The 27,948-nt window shown below is 39.5% G+C and overlaps 1 protein-coding gene across 5 annotated transcripts in view; it reads left to right on the forward strand.

The window, feature by feature from the left end:
- Positions 1–27,948, forward strand: part of TMEM241 (transmembrane protein 241) — a 55,483-nt gene that overhangs the window by 14,944 nt on the left and 12,591 nt on the right. For all 5 annotated transcript variants that reach the window (XR_004359520.1, XM_032701438.1, XM_032701429.1 and 2 more), the window contains exons 7-13: positions 1,281–1,332; positions 2,467–2,515; positions 4,525–4,570; positions 5,568–5,603; positions 11,784–11,818; positions 13,061–13,130; positions 15,835–15,928. Coding sequence is in view for 4 of the 5 variants with exons in the window: in XM_032701438.1 (XP_032557329.1) it covers positions 1,281–1,332; positions 2,467–2,515; positions 4,525–4,570; positions 5,568–5,603; positions 11,784–11,818; positions 13,061–13,130; positions 15,835–15,928 (382 nt within the window). In the remaining variant the exon portion in view is untranslated. The remainder of the gene's footprint in view (positions 1–1,280; positions 1,333–2,466; positions 2,516–4,524; positions 4,571–5,567; positions 5,604–11,783; positions 11,819–13,060; positions 13,131–15,834; positions 15,929–27,948) is intronic.

Here is a 27,948-nt window from a genome sequence, read left to right on the forward strand (position 1 = left end):
TTGCCATGTCTGAAGTGACAGGATGAGAGGAAATAGCCTTAAGTTGCACCAGGGAAAGTTCAGATTAGATATCAGTAAAAAATTTTCACCGAAAGAGTGGTTAGGCATTGGAATAAGTTACCTAGGGAGGTGATGGAGTCACCGTCTCTGGAAATGTTCAAGAGGCATCTGGATGTGGCACTTGAGGAGACGGTTTAGGGGTGATTATGGTGGTACTGGGTGGACAGATGATCTTAAAGATCTCTTCCAAACTCAATGGTTTTGTGATTCAGTGATAATAAGCTACACAACCTACCTACACAACCAACCTTTGATGGCCCTGGTTGTTTAGGCTTCAAAAAGGAGATAGAAAGGGACAAACAAAAGTCAACCAGCCATGTATTTAAAGTTTCATTCTGTGCCCCCACATCCCTTGAAGAAAGCACACTTGTTATTCTCCACATCCTGTAATCTTTTAGCTGTACTTAAGAATGGATAATGTTGGGTTACTGTTTAGTATACTTAGAGGCATTATCTTCCTAATTTCTTCCTGTTATTTCCATTATCTAACTTACTCTGGCCTTGTCTTCACCACTGTATTATTGTCAAGGATACTGGGGTTTTTTTATAATCTTTATTTTGTCTTTTCCTATGCCCCTAGAGAGCAGGAAAATAAGCTCCCAACACAAGTCTATGTTATTATTAATAGTGACAGTCCACAGAAATTCGACATCAGTGTATTCAGTGTAGCATGAAGAAATACTGACTCAGCCACAGGTTGAGAATTTATTTAAGTCAGTGGATTAGGAGAGGACTTATGTTGTCCTTAAATGATTTCTAGTGTAATACCTCTCATTTTGACTTTGCTCTGTGTTCTGGAGTAACACCGTTACTTTTAAGGGAGTCACTTCTGCTGGAATTATTGTAACAGGCAGTTCACCTTAATAAAAGAAGTTTTTGGTAGCCATTCAGACAGAAATTGGTTGATTTTGGCCTTCTGAAGAAGCCTAGGGAAGCCAGATGGCAAGTGAAGAATAATATTCTCTACCAAAAAAACTTGATTTCATCACTTCTGAGATGCTTTTTGCTGCTTCTGTTCTCATACAACTTTGCTGTGTATGAGTTACAAAGAATGCATGAAGTAAAACTTAATTGTGGTGGCGGAAATTGCTTTTTAAATATAGAATAAAAAACTGAAGTGTCAGTGTAAAATTAAGTGGAATTGCCTCTACTTTACTGAGAGTACAAATCCAAGTTGCAAGCTTTTGATCTTGTGGGGTTTTTTTTTCTCTTCTCCACAGTGTGCTGTTCCTCCTGGCAGCAGCAGTGTGCCTTCCTTTGTGTGACACACAGGTGAGTTCTGCTTAGTAAAGCAGCTCTAGTTAGACCTTGATGTGTGACATTGTGTTAGGATACGAGGGATGCAGCTTTTACTTGTAAGCCAGGGTAGGATTCCTGTGAAGGAACTGTAAATGTTTCCTGTTGCTGTGTTGTAGTCGTGCTGGTTTTACTGTGTTTGCATCATGGTAAAACCTCTGAGCAGTCTGGACATGCAGCTCTTTGGTGAAGATAGTGGCTGGGGAAACCATGATTTTACTTCTTACAGGGCTTACAGCAAATCACTTAGGTTTGAGTTAGTTGCATGTACTTTCAGAAGGTTCCTAAACTAGTTTTGTATTCATTCTACACGCTTTCTGTAGCTACTGGAGAAAGAAAGGAGGTACCTCCAGAGAGTGCTCCATCCAGCAAAGGTTTCTTCATTGGAGATTCTCATTTGGAGACCTATGAAGGCTGCTTCCTTGCTTTAGACACTTCAGTTAATATCTGAAGTCAGATGAATCTGGAACTTGTCTAGATTCATCTGATCAAATGTGGCCATCGGAAGCATTGCACTTGCACTAGCTCTGCATAGTCCATGGAGCAGAGCAGGAACTTCTGATATATGATTCATCTCCCTTGAAAGCAGACATCTAAAATATGCCAGGTGAACTCCTCTCAAAATATTTGGTTTTACCCATTGATTGTGAAGAGGACCTGCTTTGCTCAGGGGCAGATGTCTGAAGCAGTCTTTTGGATACTCTGTGATTAGTTGGAGCCTTAGCTGCTGCAGAGGCTGAGAGGAGAAAGGAGACATGACAAACACCTTAGTGATGGTCCTCTGATCCTTTTGCTTCTCCCTGATTGCCAATACAGGACTAAACAGACTGGGGTCCATATGATTGGATTGTTTAAAATGTTGTACATAGCTGAAGGAAATAGAACCACCTCTGTCAAGACAAGCTGAGAACCTGGGTAACTGGCATATGCCAGGTCTCTAAGGGGGAGAGGAAGAACTTCAGTCTTCCCAGTCTTCTTTAGTCATCTTCTCTTTCCTTTTAGCATTGCTCCCACTCGCTGTACTTGCTTTGGGAAGTTAACTGCAGGGAAATCACAATATGTATGTTTACATGAACATGTTTTTATTTATGTAGATGTTCTTTATTGCAGTTTGATCCAAATGGTTATTTATGGGCTCTAATTCACTTGGTCTGTGTTGGTAAGTAATTTTCTTTAAGAAAAGACTTAGGAAGAGTAAATGTTTTGGAGAAATGAGCTTTATTATGAAATTACCGATATTTCAGATTCTTTATGTAAGAAACACTTGGAAAGAATGACGATCAGTAAACATAAGAAAGTGCGTTCCTATTATAGCTTTTATGTTGAAAACAACAACAGAATAAACTAGGTATTGCAGTCTGTTAACAGTGGATGAAAAAATGCACATACAATTTTAATCAGCACTAAGCTCTTCTGGTTGTTTTTTAATGGTTACCTACTGAGAGACACTTCTTTATAAGAGGAGAATAAACATGAAAAAGGCAAACAATAACTTGTAGTTAGACCTTTATTACACACGCAGATTTTATTTAAAAACTGACAAAAATACTCTAAAATATCATGGAATATGGTCCCAGAGGAAGGATGTTGAAATGCTGGGGTTTTTTAAACAATCATACGCATTTTTTAAGAATTTTAACAGTGAGTCGCATAACCCAGCAGGTTTTCTTTTGTCTTTTTTTCAGACTAAACATTGATTCAGATAAATCATAACTCTTCCCTGAAAAGCTAGAAACAGTCAGACCCAGAAAATCTGAAGAAAACAAAAGTAGTAATCTTTTAACTAGGAGATTTGTGCCCTTTGGAGCATTTGGGTGGATAATCAGTAACTTGTATTTGATTCTTACCTGTCCTATAGACTGAGTGACTCATTCATATGTTAAGTCTTATCTGCAGATTAAGGATGATTCCTTCTTTATTTCTTCTATTGAAATTGTAAAATTCTCAAGGCAGAGGTAATGTGTTTATATGTATTCGTGTCTAGGGAGGTCTAGAGATCCCATTCTAAAATGTTGTTAATATACAAATATGAAATAGGAGTTTTTTTCCTCTAGGAAATATTATATATATAAACACTTGCTCATTTAGAAAAAAGTAGAAGCTATGGATTTTTTCACATCAGATACTTATTTGATGTAATGAGTGATGTTACTGCTTTCTCAAAGCCAAGTGGTTTCACTTGTAAAGCAGTGCTTGGTCATGGAGGTGGAAAACTGCTTAGAGAATCTTCAGAAGGGTTCTTCTGAGTGTTTGAAACGTGTGGGAAGTGCCAACAAAATGTTTATGCTCAAAATATAGCTTCTTTTCATTTCTTTTGGTTTTGAGAGTTGTTGATTTGACTGTTGTTTTTTGTGTAATTAGATTTCCTATCAACTGACATAAAGATGCTATAAGAAAGGGCAAACAGATGAACCAACTTCCTGCATTAAGTTTATCGAGACAGGGCATTAGAGAAAGGACATGTATTCTACCCTTCACCTTGTTTAGCAGAGGCAGAATTGGGTACATCTATTTCAGTGTTCTACTGGATTTAATTTTCATGTTCTGGTTCTCTCTGTGAATTAAAAAAAAAAAAAAATACCCCAAGGCCTTTAAGAAAGAGTCTGAAAAAATAGAGCCTGAAGCTGTATTGTTTCTTCCATGAGTGCTTAAAGCTTTACCCAGAATAGAAATGTGAGCTAACCAAGAGGTGAGTGTGTCAAAAATGTAAAGAACCTGGGGATGCTAGAGCTGAGAGAACTTTAAATAGTGAAGATAGAGCCAACAGCTCTACGGAGGGGTCCACACAGATTAATGTGTCATAGAACTTATCCCCAAAAATTGGGTGGGCTGAAGAACCTGTTCTGTGACACTTTTCTGTATGTATTTACACACAAAAACACGTACACACGCACTCTCCTTTGTAGCTGCTGTGAGCTAGAAGTTGTCTCTTCCTCAGAAGAACTAGCAGAAGCACAAAGCATGACTGTACTCTGAGATGATAACACTTTGAAAACTATTAATTTGAAGCGATAGGTTCATTTTACTCATGGTTTAGGAATCCTTTGTGCCGTGTTGCTAAACTGTAATTCAGAGGGGTTCACGTCTGCCAGTACCACGGCCAAACAAGCTGTTGTTTGTCAGAATGATTGCACGTTATGGCAATTACACATGTCATTTCAATTACAGGGGCTTACAAAGTATTTCACAAGTTGTGGAAACCTGGCTCCTTAAGGTAGCGTGTTTTCATATTCTTTTACAAAGAAAGAGATTGCTATCAAAGGGGCTTAGAAACACATCTGTGTAGCAGTCAGGTAAACTGTAGGGATCTCTGCATTATCAACATGAGCTGGGCCACTCTTGGTTAATCATTAATGACTTCCCTTGCAAGAGGAGCCTTATTTATTGTTGGTAACAATAGCATGTGGTTATTGATAGCTGTACTGCTAACTGGGACGCTGAATTAGTTTTAAACGTTGTGTTATCCAAGGGTGATGACTCAGTCCTGGAAAAAGAACCCCTAATTACTGGCACAGGTGTTAAGAGGCAATGTTAATTTGTGTTCATGTGGAAAGCTGCATGGTTTGAATCTGTCAGTACTTCCCTTTGTGACAGTCTCAGAAGTGTTCAGCAGTTGCTGACTTACCACAGGACTGAAATGGCCAAGTGCCTTAAGCACCTTGAAACCTTTCACTAATCCCATTTGCTTGTTAGAACTCCAACCATGCAATAGTAGTCTTAGAATCAGATGGCACTACATGTTCACAGTGTCTGTAATCTGCAGTTGTCTGTATAGATGGAGATGGATCTGTTGCCACTGCATATTATGTATATGTTCATAATATATGCATCTGTAGAATATGGATAAGCTCATTTATTTCAAAACCGTTTTCCATCTCTGGTTAAAGGTTCTAAATTTTAGTCAGTCTCATTTTACGTCACTTTAAATGAGACTTCCACTGACATAGTGACAACAGAAATAATATGTGAATTATGTGTAAATTAATATGCTAATTAATTGAGAATTTAGTTAATTTATTAATATCTATAAAGTTATTACTATATTATATTCATTATGTATATAATATAATGTTACTATTACCTAACTATATTATATGAATTAATATAATGGAATATTACAGTGTTATAATACTGCTTAATCTACTGATCTCTTATACCAAATGAATTGCTTTGCTAAACGAGCACCTTTTTTTCTTTCCCTCCTCTCCCAGTGATCTGGACCAACAGTACATCAACTATGTATTCAGGTAAAATGAATAAGTCTTTGATACACCATAGCTGGTTTTATGTGGTATATGTTTTCATTTTCAACCGTGGCTTGTTGAGGAAACTCATAGCTACCACTACTTAAATGTATTAATTTAGAAGGACATTCACTGAAAGAACAGTGCTAAGCTGAATGGCTTAGCAGATGAATTTTTTTGGCTCTGGTTTTGGATGGATATGCCAATATACACCTGGGAAGGTAACGAGGTGTTAATTATGAATTTTTAAATCACCGTGTGCACAAGTGATCTGTCATTTCCAGAAATAATATTTACAGAGTAACTCCCTGGCAATACCCCACTTCAGAAAATAAAACTTGTACAAAATTGCCAGAAGGGGAGGTAGTGATTACAAAAGTACTGTGTGCAAAGAACATGAGCAGTAACTGATTGTTCAGAGTGCTGTTAGTGGGATTGAGTAATTCAGACTTTCAGTTGTTTTTCTGATTTGGAGATATAAAAGTGGCTTGTTATTTTTTAGCTAGTGAAAGAGCCTGAGTCACCGACCATATTCCCCTGCTTTTTTAAATTCAATCCTTCCCTCAAAGAGCCACACAAGTCAGAACTTTCAGTGTACTTGGCTTCTGTTGGGTTTTGGTGAGGCTTTGTTTGAAGTAGGGCATAGAGAAACTTGATTAGATTCTCCTTCATCCATATGTTGGATGCCCATTCTCCTCCATCCGTATGTTGTATATGTTGGCGTCTTCTTAGGATGGTAGCTAAAGTCATATGGGGACACTACGAAGTATGAATAATAAATTCAAAGAAAGGGTAGTCAAAAGGAATGAAAGAGGGAGCGGAAGTTAGGAATAAGCATAACAAAAGTAAAGTTGTACTTCTCTGTTTAATTAGATGGATGACCACATGAAAGATCATTGATAGGAACACATCAGGGACACCAGTGTAGGAACATTGCTTCACTTCAGTTCCCATTTATCTTGTAACATCATCCATATGATAACAGAGCCTCTCTTTCTGTCTTAGTTCAATCAAATCTCCTATTTCTATACATAAGTAATGCAGGCCTGTGATTTTACCTCTGCATGATTCCAGTGTCTATTCACCAGGGTCCCATTCGTGGATAATATCTGAATATCAGTTTGCTTGAAGTGGTCTCTTGTTTAAATCAGTTGGTTTCTATCTATGCAATGCACTATGAAATGCAAAGCAAATCAATTTTATGCAAAGGAGGTAGGTGTGTTTATTGAAACTTTGGAAGAATTAGTTGTGGAATTTGCAAATAGCTGCCACATGCAGAAATAACTCATGAAGTCTTGAATGAGCTCTAGCTGTTTTTCTGTGTTGAAGGGAAAATAATTAAACAAGCAGTAAAATCAATTGATTTTTTATTTGGCAGTTGCCTGCTGAATATGGCTTTCAGTTGTCATTTTAGTTGAAAATTGCACATAGGCCTGAACCTTTAAATTCAGATTTTGGCTGAAGGTCTTAAATTTGCACCTTTGTTTGAAAAGTCAGGGCTGGGTGTCTTCTCTGTTAATCGGCGATCGTGGTCCTTTGGAGTCTGTGAACTTGTGTCCAGCAGAGAGCAGGAGTTCCACATTACATGGAAAGTATGATTGTTTATTTGGAAGCTTTTGAAAGGGAGAAACTTCTTGCTAAGGAGCTATGAGGTGCAATGGTATGTATTTTCAAACTTTTCTTTTTACAAAAAACCCAAACAAACAAATAATCCAACAATGGATTTGTGCAAATTGGAAGGTGGCTATTTTCAGCATCTGCTTAAAAACAAAAATTTGTTATCAAATCTTCCAAAGATTTTCACCAATAAGAGGCTTAAAGGTCAGCATAGCTTATAAGATGATGGTGCAAAGCAATTGCTGGGAAACAGGTGACTGAGAGGAGGTAGCAGACTGGATGCTTCTTTGTTTGGCTTGGGTCTATAGATATCTACGTATGTTTGTATTTCTATGTATTACAAAAGCTCACAGTCCATAACATTTGGACTAGGGAAAACAAGCAGTACCATAGACAATGGGATAAGTGACATCTGATTTCTTTTAGAGTTTTGTTTTGTCATAATAGCTGACGATGTTTGAAAGGGTGTGAAATTTGGTGGAAGCTCTTTCCACGTTTGCAACCTCCATGGCATGCCACCTCCAATATTTAATGGGACTTAAATCCTTCTGCTGCAGAAGGCACTGGCGGGGTTTGTTTCTTCATGAGACCTTTGATGAAGCTGTTCAGAGTTTGAGAGCTATGTAGAGCTGTGTACACGCAGCTTTACTGCACAAGCTTAATTTCTGTAGAAAACAGTCAAAAGTATTTTTAAATCTCACTGAGTAGAAGAATATTCTCTGAATGAACTCCTCAAAGGCAGCTCTGGGTCAGCATTACTGTAAACGTGGGTTTATCTCTGTGAGAGGGTGCCCAGCGCTAAATTCTGTGATTTAGCAGGTGTTAATGTATGTGCTGCTTCCTGTACTCAAGGCTTCTTGAGGACTGTTTTGGCCATGACAGAATCCCAGTTCCACCTCCAGAACAGGATACTGTAATGTGTACTGGAGATCTTGTCTATACAGGCATGATTGTATGATTCTATGATTTATGAAGGAACTTGCTAGTGTGGTATTAGTGCAACTTTCTCCTCTTAGCACTATGATCCGTGGGTCTTTAAAGCTGCTTATTTCTAACCTAAATCACACAGCTGGTGTGCGGCTGTGCGGGTAAAAGAAAGCAGCTGTGTGGGCACAGGCAGATAGAATGTAGAATCATTGAATCATTTAGATTGGAGAAGATCCTTAAGATCACCGAGTGCATTAACCAAACACTACCAAGTCCTACACTCGCTAAACACCGCATGTATATGTCTTTTAAGTACTCTTGGGGATGGTGACTCAACCACTGCCCTAGGCAGCCTGTTCCAATGTTTGATAACCTTTTCAGTGAAGAAATTTTTCCTAATATATAGGAAAACATATAGGATTGTAACAGAAGAGGCTGTTCAAAGCATTTCTGTTCAGTATGAAAGCACAGTTGTACTCTGAGTGTAGAGGCTACCTGCATAGAGCAGATGGAAAGTTTTGCACCACATTGCTGAATGTTAGAATGTACCAATATGTTAGAGTAAAAAATATATATTCAGATTAAAAAGAAACATTAACTGTATTGGCTTTGTTGGACGTTTCCAGAGGTGCAACTGAAATTAGCAAAGTCTCCTACAATATACTGTCCTTACATACCATGCACTGTTTCTTCTTCTAAAATCTGGAACAGTTTGGGAGGGAAAGACATCCTAAGAAAATGTACATGAATGAGAACTTTCCAGAACTAAACAGATCTGTAGAAATATTTGCTGATGTTGAAAGTGTGGCATTCTTCTCTCTTCATCACTTACAGCACGATTATTCAATGGCTTTTAAAAAGGGAGCCAGGAGCAAGTGTAAGAGGGAAAGCAGAGCTGTGCTATGCAGAGAAGGGAGGGGTGAGGCAGTGCCCAACCCCATCCTGTTCATCCCTCTCCCTTGTGTTTAAGCATCTGGGGCAGGGAGAGGGAGGAAGAGAAGAGGGGCAATATACTTCCAAGATACTCCCTCTAATTCTCCAATTCTCTTGATCCCACCTCCTTTTTTTACTGCACTGTTGTATTTCCCTGTACTCTGACTTCTGCATTGGTGTTCTACTTACTAGTACTTTTTCTAATAATCTTGTATTTTCTTTATTCCTTTCTGTTCCCCTACTTTTTATCAAGAAAGGAATCTCTCCCCCCCTAGAAAGCAAGAGTTAGTGTGAGGGGAGGAGTAGTAATGTCTGCCTCACATGTGGAGGGATACATAATGTGTCTTAGAAGCAGGTTGCAGCTCATCTTGGACTTTCTCCCATGCTGAGGCAGGTAGAAATATGTTAATTCTTGTGGAGAACCTGTAAGGAAGTTTCAGTACATCCTAATATCTGTCCCAGTCTGATCTGTGTTCACAAAGGCATACCATATGGCCTAGCAGCTACTGGTGAGGAGAAAACAGACACTTGAGAGTTTCAAATGGTGAAGGAGTGACACTGACAAAGGTATGAGGTAAAGGCTCTACTCTATGCAGCATAGTACATCTGGATTCTGGAGGAGATGCTAATCTATCAGTTTTGTGAATTAGAAACGCTGCAGTAGATTTTCTGCATAAGGAGAGGGCAGCTTTGCAGGCAGAAATTAATACTCTTGCTGACAAAACCTCTTCTTAGTCAGAAAGGAAACTGCAGGTGACCCAGCCCTCAGTATTGAGTACAGGGAAAAAAGAGAGGAGCAGAGAAATCCAGTGCAGGGGTTTTGGTTTTGCTGCAGCCTGGTGTCCAGGCTGTCCTACTAGAAACCTTTGAATTCCTCATCTGGTTTTTCAGCATCTTTGTGTCTCTTCTACTGATGCTCTGTTCAGAGCAGAGCTACAGTGCAGCTGTAATGCCATCTAACCCATTTGCCTTAGCCTGCCCCACACTTCACAAATAAGGTTTTGTTTTCCTCATATGTTTTCTTTGGTTTAAAACCTGGGATGTCTGGTAGGATTATCAGTTCCTCTTGGTTGCAGAAGGAAATTTTTCTCTGAGTTTTCCCGATATCGGTGTTTTTTTATTTAAAATTTAATAGTGCAAAAAGGAAGTGGAGTAACACAGTTTAGTCTTAATTCCCATCACTGTTGATACAGTCTCCTTTCCCCTCTCCTGTTTTCTCTGTTTCTCAGTCAAAAGCAATAGACCTTTGCTTCCTTTTTCTCTCTTTAGCAGGAAACCGAGGAATTGGGCCTGTTTATTGTGAGTTCCTCTTGGCATCCCATGCAGGGAGAGCACCCGTATGTGGGGAGGAATGTGGGGGGGAAATTACCTACTGTAAGTGATCTGCTTTGCCTTCTTCATTATCTTTGTGGCAACCACATCATTTAAAAACATGTATAAATATTGACAGCGTGAATGTACTGTACTGGCTGATGCCTTTCAAAGACATATAGAATGTAAAGCCTAAAATACCTGCCTGTCTATCCCTCATAAACCCTTTCCTTCTCCAACCCATTATGTTCCATGGCTGATTTCAGTGACAAGCTCCCCCTCTGGGGCTTCCTTGGCCATGGCATTTCCATGCTCTTGCCGGTTCGTTTTACTGCTGGTGCCTCTGTGAATGACAGTGGAATTCACCAGAGCTTGCTGAGGGCAGGTCAACAAGTGCAGTAGCCTGATCATGTAGAGAGCTGGGATGAGCTGAGTGAGCAGGTTTCGAAATAGTGGCTGTGTTAACACTGGAAAAGGGAGTTGGCCTGGAATGCTTTAGCATTCATAACATTAATGAATGTCTTTTTACCTCTCTAAGTGCAGTGCTTGCTGCTTTTTTCAAGAAGACTCTGCAGATGCTCTTTTGTCCTTCTCCCACTTATCCTTAGTGTTTGTCATCGATGTGTTTTGTTAATTGGAAGAAGCTGTAGCTCTGCTTTGGAGACATACATGCTTCTCCCATCTTACGGTGCCCCACAATATGTTTCTGTAGCCTTCTAACCTTGGAAACAACTTGGAATGAAAAAATCTGGGAAAAATCAGAAATTTAGAGGAGGAATCCGTAGCACTGAAAAAGGCTCTGTACAGCCTATGCTGCAAACTCAGAGGATGAAGTCTTTGTAAGACCTCAGAAATCTTAAGTGATACTTCAGGTAAAGGACTGGTTACAGTTGATTTGCTTGATCACTTGTATCTTTCTGAAAAATCATTTGGGCTGGTATTTGGTGTTATTTTCATGTGGTTTTAAACTTATTTAAGTGCAGTTGTTCTGGCATAACACAGAACAACAACCATATGTTGCAGCTTTGGTGGTTTAAAAATGGGACAGCAGGAAAAACTTCTTTGCTAGGAGGGTAGGTAGAGTGACTCTAGGACAAGTTACCAGAAATGTGGAATCTCTATGCTGATAGATTTTTGAGACAGAACCACAGAGGGCCTGATGAAATATTCGTGATAGTTCTGCTTCAGGTGAGAAACTGTATTAAGTGACCCCAGAGATTCTTTCCCAATCAACTTTGTTTTTCTTTTAATTGATACTTATGCCTCAGTTATTCTACTTAACTGGAATAAGTTTCACCATGAAAAAAACAAACACAAACCTGTCAATTTATAATGTTCAGCCCTTGTCATAAATTCTGTAGTATCCAATTAATTAATTTTTTTAAAATTTTCTAGTGTGGTGCTGTTGGCCTCTGCGTCCCATCCAGCAGGTAAAGTGTATTGAGTTGTTCCTTTTTTAGGTTTTCATATTGCATTTTCTTTCCATGCATGTTTCTAGAGACCATACCCTCTAGAATTTTAGCCTTGGGTATGACCAATAATATGTTATTGTGTAGGAAGAGTGGAGAATAGTATATAACTTGGTGTAATTTGCATGATATTTCCTAATACCTTTCTTAGCTGCCCTTTGCAAAGAAGCAGCATGGGACAGACAACAAAGAACAGTTTTCGAGTTGGTGCATGGTAAAGAACAAGGATTCCCTGGGTCAACATGTCCTCTTCAGGGCAGTGTCCCAGCAGGCCATATAGAACTGAGTTTCCTTCTCTGCACTGCCCTCAGTGCTATGCAGAGTGTTGGTTTTGTTGCTTTCATAAGAGGTATCCCATTACTTGAGCCCATGACAGGATTTGAAGTAGCAACAGATCAAATGGTAAAAATTGAAAACTTTGTTATTTTATGGTGGCTAATAATCCTACCATACTGGTGTTTTTATAGTTAGAGGGGTAAAGATGATCATCTGTTGCTTTCACTAGACATTTGTTCAGTCAGAAATCAAAGAAGCATTTAAAGAAACATAAATTCCCCTTTTTGCCTGGTGGTGCATATTGTGTACATAGGCACCCCCCCCCCCCCACAGGATAGACATAAATGTTAAGCAGAACAGTCCTGAATTTCAAAAAGTGAAGGATGGAGCTTCCTGCAAATCGGTAGAGCCTAAAGGCTAGAGAACTCCTAGAAATTGTTGCTACCAAGAGCAACCAGGACCCAGGTTCCTGGAAATTCAAGTACTCAAGAGCTCTACTTGAACCTGGGAGAACTTAAACCTCTCAACATGCTACGTGTTAGAGAGTTCAAATGCCAAAGAGGGAAGCAACCACCATATGTGTGTGTTTCCTGTTACTTCAGTAGGAATTATGTCAAACTCTATAATAAAAGAAGTGGATATAATGCATGTCTGTCCACTGGCAACGGTTGCTTAAGCAGGATTTTCTGTATACTCACAGAGAATACTTCTACATATCCCTTTTCCCTTTTTCAGCCAAAGGCAGGAACTGGCTAAAAGCAAGGTCAGAAAGAAATCATTAAACACACCAGAAATGTGGAAAGCATCATAAATGAAAAGTTAGCCAGCTGTAAAGGCTCAGAGGAATGTTAAACTAATAATGTTCCTGTAATTGCTTTTCCCTTGCTTGTAACAGTGTTCCACTGAGTATATTGCTTTGTCCCTCAGGTGATCTCTTCAGTGCCTTGGACTTTCCATTCCTGTACTTCTACAGGTTTCATAGCAGCTGCTGTGCCAGGTAACGTTTCTGTAACAGGACATATAAATGTTTTCAAAATAAGAGAGCACACTGACTTCCAACCTTGACTCTCAGTTAAAACTTTTGGAGTATGTAAAGCCTTAGTTATACTAGTTTCTGCTGGCATAAACCAGTAAAAATGCAGAGAATATACATCTGTGCATATCTGTGGATATGCGTTTGAAGGCCTGAGATTCAAATGTGCCGGAATTTTATGTTTCCTTGAGTGAGCGCTTTCTGATCCAGAGAGTTCCCAGTCACCAGTAAAATAATTTTTACCAAATGTAGCAAAGCTTTGATACATAGCATCTCTCAAATGCCTCTGAAGTCGGATTAGCCCTGGTAAAACTTGCTGTTTGCAGCGATTACGAAGTATTAGTCTTCAGCAGTATATGGCTGTACATGGATTTATTTGCCTGTACATCTTGTTATTTGGCAGAATGCTTTTTTGGGGTAAAAAGGAGAGGCTTTAACAAGCATTCCATTATTTTGAGAAGCAAAAGTTCACTGCCTAATAGCATAATTCTTACAGGACAACATAAATATGTTTCCTATAGATCTTAATTATCTCAAAAAAGAAAAAATTATTCCATCTTTTCCCTCCAGTCTTTTGCTAAATAAAAGTATTTTCTTTTTAGAGGGGGAAAAAAATCTTTTCATGCTAACTGATGGCAAAAATATTTTCTCATTTTTAGGGTTTTTCTTACTAGTATCCAGATTTTCCATTAAAAGGGGATATTAAGAATTATTGTTAAATAATTTCCAATGTACATAGATTTTTGTTATGAAAGTGACTTTTTTTCAAGGGTGGACTATCCATACTGCAAGTAGCTTGTAGTTAGGTATTTTTTTGTGAAGGCAAGGTCTAACTGCAAGCACTAATGGATATCTGTCTAGCCCAGATGTTCTTCTCTTTCACTTCATTAGAATGTTAACACTTGTAGCCTCCCACTTCTGTTTCCATTGCCCCACCTTCAGCAGATGTATAGTAGATAGCACAGTGCACTACAGGAAGGGGAAAAGGAATGGTTAGATGGAGAAACAAGCATCTCAGTTGCTCTCCTACATCTTGTAATCCAGTGTCTTTGTAGACATAAAGGATTTGGAGGAAAACGTATACAGTGTAAAGTAAGGGCAACTGATATAGCTAAATCTGCTGCCTCTGCAGAGTGTCTGAAGCATTAGCAATGAGGTGCAAAATGCTCAATCTATTTAACAAAATAAATTGATGTTAATTGTGGCATCAGTATTTAGGTAAACATTCCCATGTTTTGCTGTTTCACTGTTTATCTTTGAATTACACTAAACATCTTCAAATCTCTCTGACTAAAAACCCTTCACAGCAGAAGATGTGAAACAAACTTAAGCCAACTACTGGACTCTAAAAAGTCTGGGCAATGTTGGATCATTGAACTCACTCATTTCTCAGAGTGGAATGTTCTACTGCTCAGCAATTCATCTTCTGCCACAAGTTGCTGAGTTTGGGCCTATCTTTTGTCATCAAAGCAACATCTACTTCCTCGTCTTCGGGCATAGCGGATTGTCCTTTAGGGTCTCATGTTATGGCTCAGTGTAAGAAATCCTAGTTCCTTCTATTCCTGGGAAGTTATCTTACCTTACTGTTTGGTACCTGTACTGACATGTGGCTGAGATGGAACTTTGCCACGTGTATTGAGCAGGAAACAGCACTTGGCTGATATACAGGAGACCAGCATGGAAAATTCTGACCCAGGGAGCCACCATTTTCCACCCTTCCTGCTGTTGTAGAGAGGGGACCAACTGCACTGCATCACTATCCAGAACAGCATACCCTCTGCAAATACCAAGGCACTTTTTGCTTCATCACTTGTATGCGGTATTGATCCTGTCTCCTTTCCCATGCAGCTTCCCACAGTACTTTGTAATCTCTTACGCCTCACAGTAATTTTTACCTTACTTATTCTGAAGTCCTTTTTCTATTCCCTGCTTGCTGGTTTGCACTATTTCACTGGTTCACAATCAGTGGGTTGTACATAAGTCAGAAGTGAAACAAACTCTGGAACCAAGGCTCATAAGCTCTGTAAAGTCCAGTGAAATGTGGAACAGTTTCCTTTAAAGTACTCTTGGCTACATGAGCATTGGGAATTGCTGTCCGATATGACTTGAGAATCAAAATTCTCCTAATTGTCAGCAGAAAACTTTGGAGCATCCTGTTCCCAGCACTACTGAGTCATCTATTTGTTATACAGTAGAGATGTATTTGACTTCCTAATTGGAATTTAGGTTTCATGAGATTTAAACAGCTTGAAAGCTTCAGGCAGAAACTTTCCACTGGATATTTTTTCAGTTCAAGACTCTGTGGAGGTTGAAGTGAGTTAGTTGCCAAACATGTGTGGTTCCTGTTGAAATTAGCATTGCTGTTATTCAGGGCCATTTCAATGCCTGAAGTTAATATTTCACCTCATGTTTCCAATAATCTCTACTTTTCTGATTATGCAAGTGCATTAGAGACCAGCCATAAGAGCGTCAGACTTACTTTACTCAGATTCTAGTCACTGACTCAACAAAACCCAAGATGTACCGGACATAATGTAAGCTCCTTGTCCACCAGCTTTCTTTACCCGAATGGGATTAACACTGCAGCTCTGAAAACCAAGGTGCCTGTAAAAGGTTGTTTAGTTGAAATTAAGAGACTTTATTAACAAGCTTTCCCTATCCCTTACAGTGGACTGTTGGGATTCTTTCTGATGTTGCACACAGCAAAGCTAAAAAGCAGCACAACCTCAGGGCAATATGCAGCCTGGAGTTTCCTTGCAAAGGTAAGAGACCCTCACAGAAACACAGTGGATCTAGGCTTCTCCCAGGAGAACTGAGGAATTTCTGCATCTCTCTAGTTTCCCTTGCTATTCCTACTTGACACTCCTGGGGCCTGTCTGTGCAGCCTGCATGTAGAGTTGAGACAACAAATATCAAGTGCATAATACACCAAGATCATTAGCTGAGATGAAATACTGTGTATAAACTGAGCATAGTGCTTTCCAAAGCAATCTATACTTTCCAAAGGTGTTTTGAAGAAGAATACTCCTTCTGAAGTGGGTGCACCAGCTGTTGTTTGCAGCATGCCTTACCTGAGCCAAGAGTTAAAACTAGTTCCCTGAAGTTCAGTACCAGAACTTCCATTGATTTTGGAGTAGGGGAGAGCTGTGGGTGTCATTTGCCTTAACATTAACAAGGCTTTTGACAGTATGTCCCACAATATTCTTATATCTAAGTTAGATTGTTACAGTCTGGATGGACAGACAACCAGATGGATAAAAAAAAATGATGATCAGGTTCAGAAGGTGAAAGTTAATGATTCCTACTGTAACTGGAGGCTTGCAACAACCGGAGTGGTGCAGTGGTCTGTCTTGGGACTCTTCCTGTTTAGTATCTTTATTGAAGAATCAGAGGTGATAGAGTGCACTCAGGTTTGCAATGGACACTAAATTGGGAGGACTAGTCAATAGTGCTGGAGGACAAGGTTGCCATCCAGAGGGATCTGGACAGGCTAGTGGAATGGGCTAACAGAAATCTTAGAAAATTCCTCAGGTACAGATGTGAAGCCCTGCACTTGGGAAGGAAGAGCGCCTGGCAATAATACAGCCTGGGACTGCACAGCTGGGAAGCAGCTCTATGGAAAAGGACTTGGGGATTTTGGTAGACAGCAAGCTGGACAAGATCCAGCAGTGTGCCCTGGCAGCTAAGAAGGCCAAAAGGATCCTGGGTTCTACTTAGAGTAGCATAAACAGTAAATTCATGGAAGTGATCATGCCCCTCTACTCAGCACTTGTTAGACCACAGATGGAATAGGGAGCCTTGTTTTAGGCACCTCAATATAGAAGAGACATTGATAAATGGAGTGAGTTTAGCAAAGAGCTGCCAAGAAAGCCGGGGGACTGGAGCACTTGCCTTTAGGGGAGTTGGTATCGGACCAGGCTTGTTCATCCTGGAAGAGAGACAACTCTGGGAGTACCTAACAAATAGCAGCCACCCAGTAGCTATGGAGAAATTATCAAGAAGACAGATCCAGGCTATTCACAGTGGTGCTTAGGGGTCTGTGTGTAAGATAAAATAGAGGTTCAGACTGGGTATAAGGAAAAATTATTTCACCCCAAGGACAAATCAGGCAGGGGCAGAAGTTGCCCAGGAAGGCTGTGCAGTTTCCATCTTTGAAGGTTTTCAAGACCCAGCTGGATAAAGCCCAGAGCAACCCAGTCTGACCTCCTGAGGTCCATTCCTGCTGGAATTATCCTATGATCTGAGGATTTGGGGTCTGGCTGTGCTTGATTTAAGTTATTAACAGCTGATTTGTTAAATTGTTGGTGATGAATGCAGTCAGAAGAGCTTGTCAGACTCCTTTTCCCTGGTTAGATTTTACTTAGTTTCATCACTCTCAGCTAGGTCATCTGAAAACCACAACCTTCCTATGCGGTTTGTGATCACAACTTTCCTACTACAGTGAAATGAAGCTGTTGCCTTACCAAAAAAAAAAAAGTAGACTTGCATAATATGCTTGTTTAGAAACTGTAGTCAAATGAGTCTGGTTTTTCTGGGGATAACAAGAAGGGAGTGATATGGCTTACTTTGTGCTTTGCAAGCTGTTCCACACTGTACAAGTCTCACCAGTTTGAATTTCTTCCAAACATTCTGACTGTGCAGATTTCAGTACTTTAGCTTTCTTCTCTCGGTAGCAAGTCAACTGATCTAAAACTTGCTCATGAGTCTTTTTTTTTGGTTTTTTTTTTGGTTTTTTGTTTAACATTCTGAGTTGGAGATGGGAATAGCTGCCTCTGCTAGTGGGTGTGGGTGTTGTGTGTGAATGAGGGTAAATGGTTCTACATGTGGTATTTATGACCTATCTGAAAAAACTGCAGGCAAAGATGTGTTGTGAAATATATTTTAAGCAGATTTGGGTCCTTCCCAGCTGAAGTGGATCAGAGCCACAAAGTCTGGACTGGATCAAAGCTTTCCCAAAGTTCAAGGGTTTCTAGATTTGTGGGGGTTTGGCTAACTCTAGACATAAGTAAGACAAAGTTTGTTCTAGCCACTGTTGTCAATGAAATTATGTGCCTTTATAGGAACTAAAAATTTGCCCCTATGTCACTGTGAGGATGTAATCTGTTTTTCAACCTTAAAAGTGTGTGCTTTTTAACATGCATGGTTTAATTATCTTGTTTAGGAAGGTTTTTGTAACAGAGCACATTAATCCTTTTCCTTTTGTTGTAGCTTCTAACTGAGTGCTCAAAATATGTTTTGTCTTGAGTTTAAATAGGGGAAGAAGTAATGAAGACATGAGATTTGTCTGTAGCACTAATAATTTTATCAAAACTAGCAGTTTCCCTATGTCTTTCACTACTGTTTTAAAGCTTGCTATAAGGCTTATTTAAGGTTCTGCCATACCTATCTGGGGATGCACGAGGAGCATGGAGGAACTGCTGCTACAAGTACTGAAATGCAGCTGATTTGGGATTAGAAGTCAGTGAATGCTTGAAAAATTCAGAAACACTATACATCAGTTTTAGAAAGGGATCAGAAGACACTGCAGAGACAGACACAGATAGACAGAAAGCAAGAGCTGAACTGGAGCTTGCCTGAAGGGTTGAGGCTGATCTCCCAGCTCCTACAAAATTCTCCCAAGGAACCTTCTATCTATAAGGAACTGTAAATTTACATATGGGGTAGTTAAGAAGAGTCCTATCTGTATGATCACTAATGCTGCTTCCTGCAGGTGTCTGAAAGTGTTAGAACTATGTACTAATCCAACTCCGCACTGCACGGGTATGAGAATTGTGTCAATCACATCTTAAATCATCATAAGTGTGGAAAAGCATTATTTAACTAGCACTATAAAAATCTGTTTAAATCAAAGTGTGTGACTCCTGTGGAAAAAAAAACAAACAACCAAAAAAAAAGAAATTAAATTAATGTGGGTGAAGAATAAAGGTAGAAAGTATTTGAGTCTGGACTTGCAGAATGGTATTCAGTGAAAAAAAAAACCACCTCTGGTCATGACAACAGCTTTGCCTTCCCACATGAGCATTTTTCTTGGATTGAGTAGTGCCCTAGATCATCCTCTTAATCTCTCAGACTGACTGGAGTTTTCACCAGCAGTTGGAAAGGAGCAGCACTAGAGGCCAGAATATGTTTGTCTTGCAAATGAGCCAAGAAAGGAGAATGCTGTAGTCCTCAGACAGCAGCACAGGCCTCTAGGGAGGTGCAGAGAATCGGAAAATCTGTTTTCCATGTGGATGCTTTGTACCTGTCTGACTGATGAGCTGGGGCTGAGATCGTTGCCACCGCTTCATTTCCAATGAACTAACCATGAGATCTGATCAGGCCTGCTTTGCACATTCAAGGAGACATTCTTTGTGCAGCCCACATATTTGGCCTCCTCCCCTCTAATTTTTCATTCACTTATAAATTGGAGCTGGGTCATAACTCGTTTTTATGATACTTACTTTGGCTGAGGCAACTTAATCAATGTATGAGGTTTTTAAATTCTTTCCTGTAATGATTTCTGACAGCTTTCATGTCAGAGCATTGCTTTGTGCAGAAACAGACGAAGCACAGGTTTCATCTGTGTATGTAGTCCAGGGTGATATTTATAGTGACAAATGCTTTCTGCACTTTTTCTGTGAGAGCAAACTGTGTGTGTGTGTTAGTCATATCTGTATGAATTCGTGAGAAATGCCAAAAAGAATCACTGAAGTGATCTGTATAACAAAAAAAAAAAAGCTTTTAGGAGGTCCAAGAAATATTAAATGCTTTGTCATAGCCTTGCACAGATTTAATCCCCAGAAGAGCAAGGATTTGAAGCTGTACTTAGATTTCTTGTTTTAATTTGAGAACAGTGCTGGTATCATGGGTCATGCACTGGAAAGAAAAACTGGAGATGCTCATATACACAGACAGAAGCATCTGGTGAGAACACTAATGAGCTCTAACAGTGCTGTCAGTGAGTTTGTTTTGATTAAGTCTACCAATCTATATCTGATGATGAAGCCTGTTAGGGCCTCTAAAAGTTAAGTAGCAGAAATAATTTAAATAATAAATAGAATGGAAAAATTCAGCGAGATACTGGTTACTTATAAATTCATATTGCAATATCATGTTTAATGTAATCCTAATAAACTTATAGTAGGGAATTCAGCTTGTTCTCAGTAGGAATCTATTGAGGCAGCTTGTTATAAAGAGGAAGAACAAATGAGAAAATCAGTGGATTTGGGATTCTCTCTTTCTTCCTCATCTGAAGAAACAAAATTGAATAACTGAAATCAAGTTGCATTGAGCTTTACACTGGTTTTCTTATGCATTGTTTGGAAGAAAATTCAGATTAATCAGATCAAGAGTATGCAACTCTTTTCTATATGACCATCCCAGGCACTATTATGTAATCTGTAGTTTATCGGAACATGTTGGAGGCTCCCTAATACATAAAACTATCCCCTGGCAGCTGCTGTGGTTCCTTGTTTGTTAACTTTAGACGTGTTTGCCCCAGGTCATCCTGTGTTTAATGCTGGCTGCCAGACGTTGTGAAAGCAGTTTTGCAGGAGTGTCTGAAAACGTATTTCATCTATGGGTCCTGTGTACCTAACTGTAGCCCACTATATATTTATACCCCAGCAGTTTTAGTCTTCCTCCAAAATATATAATGGCTATTCAGAATCCCTTCTGCTATTCAGAATGACTCCTGGTGTCTTGGATTTTATATTTTGTGTCTGTGTGTCTGCTTCTTTGGTCCCCATGGCGCCTTGAAGAAAATGGATATGCTAGATCCCTCTTCATGTCAGTGCAAACAAAAAGGATAATATCCACTCTTAATGATTGGAAAAGTACTGAGGATTTTTATTGAAGCAGAAATTCTCTTTTTCCTGCTTCTTATGAAGTGGATAAGCCACAACTGCAGGTCTTCTGAGGCTCCTAGGCTGTTTGTGCTCACTGCACCTTTTCACAGACTGTTCACATTTTATCTGCTTTAATCCCAGGTGCAAACCAACCAAGAGAAATAAAATTAATTCATGCTTTCTTTTCCATATTTTTGCAGTCTTAAAGCCTCTGCTAAAGCATGTGCTTCTATTTGTATATCTCTTAATTCCTCTCTCACTGCAGCTTCGCATGCAAGTGCTAGAAAATATTCTAGTCCAGAATGTCAGTTCCTTACTTCTGTTGAGGGCTATTTACTTGCAGGAAATAAGTGGTGCTCAAGAGTCCTGCCATGGATACTTTGTGAAGCAAATGGATCTCCTTGTTCTTCGCTGCCCTAATGCATGAGGATTCTGTGTTTAAAAAGTCTGTTCAAAAGTTTTATATGTGTATCGTAACCAGAACAAGAATGTGTTTGGTTTTCTGGCACTTGCCCACTTGGTTATATTGTAGACAGAAAAAGTGTCTTCTTCACATGCTGCTGGGCTCAGGCAACAGTGACAGTGAGATTCTTGGCTGAAAATCACATTGCTTTCTTGGCTAGGACCTCATAAAGCTTTATGCAAAAATGTCATAAACTCCCACTGAAATTCCATTAACACAGTGTGGTTTCATTCGGCAAAGATCCTGCCCTGTATGCAAGACTCTCTCAAGATCTCTCCTCACCCAACCTGGAGAAACTGTGCAGCTGCAAGCCAAGGCCCCAGGAGAGAGAGAGAATTGTGTGCTAGACCCATCTGGACTCTACTGGTAGGAACTCTGTGGCACCAGCACGGTTAGAAGTGTGTCTCTAATCTGAGAAGGAGTTTCTGTGACCCTAAAGCTTTCAAGGATGCCAGGAAGGGGTTCATAAGAGCAGAAGTGAGCTGCTTCCAGCTACACATGTTGTGCACTGTAATGCGCGTGGATATGCACACATATATGCATAAAGGTAATTGAAAATGGTAACAATTCTTATTGCTTTGTGATTGGTCCTCACTGTATGAAATATGTACATTATTCTTCATACACAAAGTTGATTCCTCTGAGTCATGATGGGGACTATGCAAATACCTTGGAAAAGAAAATGTGTTTCTCAGCTGAGCTTGACAAGCAGATAAGGCAATCAGTGTGCACTTCACCGCATATGAAGGGTCTATAAAAAAGACCAGTTGCTGAAACCTTAAAAAATACAGGGGTTTGGGTAGTTTCCATGGAGACAGCTTGATAGTTATGTTGTAGCAGCCAACACTAATTACACCATATAATTGTTAGAAAGACATCAGTCTCCATAACAACTCCTTTGTGTGCTTCGTGACCACTAAGCTAAGTGACACAGGCTCCCTGGGGCACTAACGCAGTTTAAGAAAACTGTCTTATAAGAACAGCTGAGACTTGTTGGAGATTTTGAATCTCCAGGTAATGGAAAACTTCAGTATTTTAAGAGGTGGTGTATTGGGCTGCAGTTGTGTATCCATTGAAAACGCTAGCTACACAGCTTTTGGGCATAACAAATAAGTCACACAAATAAGTGCATAAAGTTATGTGTTATGACTTGGAGGAAGTATTGCAGCACATGGATTTTCATCTGTGCTCGATATAATCAATCCAGTTTTAGCAGACATTAATTGATAGATTGAGCCCTAAGAGATGCTCTGAATTAGTTTGTTTCCTTTTATCCATTATGATATCCATTTGAAGTGTACATTTGGTATTGTCATTTTCTTGAACATAAAGCTAACAGTAGAAGTACTAGCTCGGAGTATGTCTTTGGAAGGTACTTTTTCACTCCTACTACTGACAAACTGTCTCTATATGCTTGACAGTAGAAAATTGCAATTTAAAACTAAATTTTGTCAAATCTAAAAGAATTTTGAATTGCAGAGGAGGGAGGTTCATTGCTTCCTCTGCATAATAGATTCCTAGTCTCCCAAGTTTTTATTTGGTCTCCTGGAGTTACTTATATATGGAGAGCCGAGGTTGGTAGATGAATCATAAGTGTGACAAAGAGAATGAGAACTGTTTTGGAAACAATTTCCGCTGCTAATGCACTGATGTAAATGCCAAAATTACATGGGAGAACTGCACACTATGTAACATACTAATGTAGAAGGTTTCAAAACTAGCTAAGGTTGGGCTTCTAAAAATGAGCAAGAACAGCCACGTTCTTCTCCTTTGCTGGTTCCCTGTTCTTTTCCGAATCTGGATTGCTAGCTGCCTTGTTGATTCACCTTCATGGGTGAAATGTCTCCAGACTGTCTCACAGCTCTTGAGGGTAATCGTTGACCTCTCTCATAGGCACTTGGTGTCACACTTCAGGTGGCTTCCTTCAGAAACTTCTCATGTTTACGAGCTGCTGCTCTCTGAAATGGGGCTCCGTGTCTTTCCCTTCTTCCTCACCTTGGACCTGATCCCTACCGGATCTCAAGTGCATTAATTTCTCGGTCTAACTGTGTACGCCTGTTTAGGGATTAGATTTTGACTTTCAACAAAAGTCAGCAAACAACCATAGGGCTCTGGGGAACTCAGACTAAATGGCATATGTCCTGTTCCTCAAATATGTGGTGCTCAGGGAAATCACATAGGCTTCAGACAATCTCAGGAGATGTGAGTTGTTCTTGACCTATACATGGCTGGCATGGACAGGAAGAGGGCAGAGGCCAGCTTTTTCCATGTGTGTTACTGTGGATGGTTGTTCTAAGGAGCCAGAAGGGAATGGTTCTGCCTTGCAGAGGCTTCCCCACCCTTTATGAGGGAATGGGAGGCCAAGACTATGCTCAGCTATAGTCACTTCTGTCGCTGTCTTCCCATGTGTGGGACATGCAGGAACTGCTGAGGCCCACAAGGCTAAGTGTATAACCTTGTGACATTGCTCATAAAACGCATTACTCAAAATCGATCAGCTGTGTAAATGTTTTGAAAAAACTTTTTTCAAGTATCATATTTTTTAATGTTTCTGATGGAATATTTTGACCTTTCGTAATAGTGAATGGTTAGAAAGCCCTGGATAGACTTTTGTTTTTGAATGGAAAAATAAAACCTTAAAGAATACCAATTCTTCCTTGCAGTCCTTAGCATAATAATAATAATAATAATAGCATAGCATGTCACTTACTTTCCATTACATCATTACTAAAACAGCATAAACACACCAAAGAATGTCAATGCAGAGACTGCGTCTCTGTTATTGTTGGGTTATATGGAAAGGGGTCAGTAGGGAGATTTAGTTATCTGGTCTGGGAATTGTTTGTTTATGAAGTAGGCTTTCCCAAAGGAGTCGTGAGATGGGAAATACAATAGGAAATGGACTTTATACATGCACAGAAATACCAAAACTGTAAGTGTCATGAGGGAGAGAGGTTGATGGAAACTTACTATTTTTGCTAACAGATTTTTAAAAAAAAAAAACTTGATTACGCATCCCAAAGTTTCCTATGCTATTTTGATACTACTGATATCCTCCACAGAGTCCTGAGTTAAGTCATGACAGAAAAATGTTTTACATCTGATAATGCTGACAAGGAACGTAAGCACTTCAGGTGTTTCTATTGATTTTAACAATGGAAAATTGAATTTTTATTGCTTTTAACTAAAACAGTCCCCTTAAGCTAGGCAACCTCATTGGTTCTCACAATCTCCTTGAACCCTTTGAGCAACATTTGGGCTTTCCATGCATAAGTAAAGCAGCATGTGTAGGACCTGTTCTCTTATAGCAGTGATACTGGGGGCAGGAAAAGGTTTGAAGATGCACACAAAAACTGCACAGGTCTTGAACTGACACTGGCCTCAATCTGCAGTGTTTAGCCTGAGACCTTTGGGCAATCTGGCATGGAAAGAGCAATCTCTGAGAATGTGTGCAGCATCCTACCCAACACCCCTTTACAGCAAAGTACTCCAGATATGATTAGTCCTGAGCTAGTCCCCATCTGGGTCATTTGAGTCAGTTGTGTAATGACTTCAGAGTGCACAACTGGGAAGTAAAGGATAAAGCCTGGTATCTTTCGCTTCTGCACGCGCAAGCTTCGCTTTACTTTTTGCTTTAAATAAACTGCCTTATCCCAACCCATGAGTTGTTTTTTTTTCCACTTTGGTCTCTCCCCTGTCCCACTGGGAAGGGGAGTGATAGAGCAGCTGGGTGGGCACCTGGCATCCAGCCAAGGTCAACCCACCACAACTGCTTATGTGTGACAACGAAAAGCATGGTCTTCTTATCTTATCAGTCTCTGTCTCTTTATGGTAATTTCTATTTCATGATCTCATTAGGTGAAGAGTAACTTGCCAAAAGGCTAGCTCTTTCTGAGCTTACCATAAGATGAAGTGTATTTTATTGTGGTATTTTACAGCAGCAGAGGGTTAGTACAGCTGACTGCTCCCCAAAACTGAAAATCAGTGCTTTCCAAATCAGATAGAAAAAGTAATTGTTTAACACAGTTTATGATATTACTGAGCAGTAAAATTTAAGGCATCAAACAGAAGATAATACTGAGACTGAGTAAAGGTAAAGAGAGATGTATATTTTTTGCAGGTTCAAAAGGTTCCAGTGACTGAGTTGCTAGTAATTTCAGCAGAAGCAGACATTATATGGAAATGTTTCTAAGAGAGTAGTGGAAAGATTAATGAACTGCATGCCATGGGATGGAAGTTTTGCATCAACTAAGATCAAGATGCAAATAACCTCCTTTCCTCTGCTGTGCACATTGACTGAAGACTTGATGCTTTAAGGAAGATCATAAATTCTCCTGAATTCTTTACCATCAACCAAGACTTGACTAAACAAACCCTCAGTCCCATCCAGTTGGTGTCTGCAGTCCTGGTAGATAGGACACTTCATAGCTGTTGTTGTTGCTATTGCAATGCTTACTCCATTAGACAAATATTTAATAATTCATAACATAAGAACAAGATGATGAATCACATTACCCTGTCAGCTTCTGAGCTCAGAAGTTTCAGGGGAGAGACCTAATGTCAGGAGCAGTTTAAGGCCTTTGCAGTAATGAGGCAGCATATAAGGGAAAGAGACTTCTTGACAGGCTGAAAAGCTACAGGAAAAGTACAGTTCAGCATTATAATGCAGGAAGCATTTACACGAAACAGGAAGTGTTGGGTCTTAAGTTTGATGTAACCTGGAAATACAAATATATTTCAGCTTTTGGTCATGTATACATACATTAACAGTCAATCTGGTAATAGCAAGAATAGGAAAAAAGATTCTTGGTGATATCAAAGAAAATCAAATCTATTTGGCCTAAAGAAGCCTTCTCATGTCCCTCGTTAAATAACTTCTGTTGTCCTTGTTTGACAAAGCTTCAGCATGGATTGTGCCTCTCATTTGCAGAACTGACCTAAACAGATGCTCTTAGTCTGGTGCATGTACATACACCTGTTTGAATCATGATTTATAGTGTATCCATATCAGCAAAGCATGCTTGGGGGAGAACCTACAAGAATTGCACAGGGTTTTCCCTTTGTCCTCTTAGTACAGAACTGTATCTGAGAGTAATAATAGTATCTGGATTTACAGATTGTGACATTTAAGAGAAATATTTAAATATGAGCAGAGGTACTGTTAAAATTGAGTTCTGTACTACAGCCACTCCATAGGCTGAAGATTGATGGCACTTCTCCAGCTATCTCTAGTTACAGGAAGGGGAAATGTATGTTTTGGCCATTATCTCCAAGAGCAGAGGGCAAATGCTTCTTGTTTTGGCTTTGGCTTTGACAGAAAGTCTGATCTTTATGTTTGACTGAAGATGGGGTGTAGTGGCTACTTGATATTCAAAAAGAAATAGCTACCATAATTTTCAACCCAATGTGGTATTTTACAAGGAGCAAAGAGTTTTGATTTTTCTTTAAAAGTCTCACTTTTTTTGAGGAAAGCAAAATGAATTGTAATGTGCTTGTAATAGTTCGGTCTTCTCTCATCTGTGATGTACATTTATATATTTCAATCGTATATATGTAGTACATGTTTATAAATGAATGATAGATACATGTTTATACATTGATAGATGTAGACCTTTCTGAAAAGGAGGAGTCTTGTCCTGCCTTGCCTTGTTCCTGTCTGATCATTGTAAATATGATCATGATATCCTGCTTCTCCTAAGAGGAGAATGTTCTTACACAGATCCTATTAATTACACTCAGTAACACACATATCCTTCTTTACTTACTTTACTTTAACATGGTAAGTTGTTTCTGCAACATAAAATAATTGCCATATCTTTGTGGTGGCTCATGTAAGGTTTCTTGGCAGAGCCAAGAAAATGAAGGTATTGCCACAAATTAGAAGAGCTGTCTGTGAGCTATACATGAAATCTTTATATGGCTGAGAGCTGTAAGACAAGTGCCACATATCTTAAAGAGGTGAAGGCAGAGGATTCTCTAGAAGTGATTCAGGGGCAAGAGGCCTGAGTTTTCCTGAGCCCTTTCTGAACTGTGGAATGGGACTGGGCACACAGCTGGGTTCCAGAATGACCTACTAACCACAGCTTCCCTAATGGCTCATTTTCTCCTGCAGCCAAACTGCTAATGAGATGCATACAGTACAAGAACAATAGCTTGGCCATTTTCATCTAATGAGGAATTAAAAAATTATGAAGTTACACAGTAGTTCAGCAGTTCTTTTGGTATTCACAGGGTGCTGGGGCTAAAAACTAGTTACTATAGAATATTAATCTGAAAGTATTGTACGTTAGTCATACACAGTTAATGTACTAGTCTGGTAAGACAGAATGCTGGATGACTTTAAGGAAGCTGATACAACCACCTGTTGCTCCAATCTTGGTCTTGCAGAATCTTGGACTTGCAAGAATCAGCATCATGGTTGTGTTGGTCATCAAATCCTGGAACTGAAAAGAACTTACAGAAAACAGCACCAAAACCAAATCTTCATAAATGA

This window comes from Chiroxiphia lanceolata, chromosome 1 (assembly GCF_009829145.1).
Source record: "Chiroxiphia lanceolata isolate bChiLan1 chromosome 1, bChiLan1.pri, whole genome shotgun sequence".
In the NCBI taxonomy this organism is placed as follows: Eukaryota; Metazoa; Chordata; class Aves; order Passeriformes; family Pipridae; genus Chiroxiphia; species Chiroxiphia lanceolata.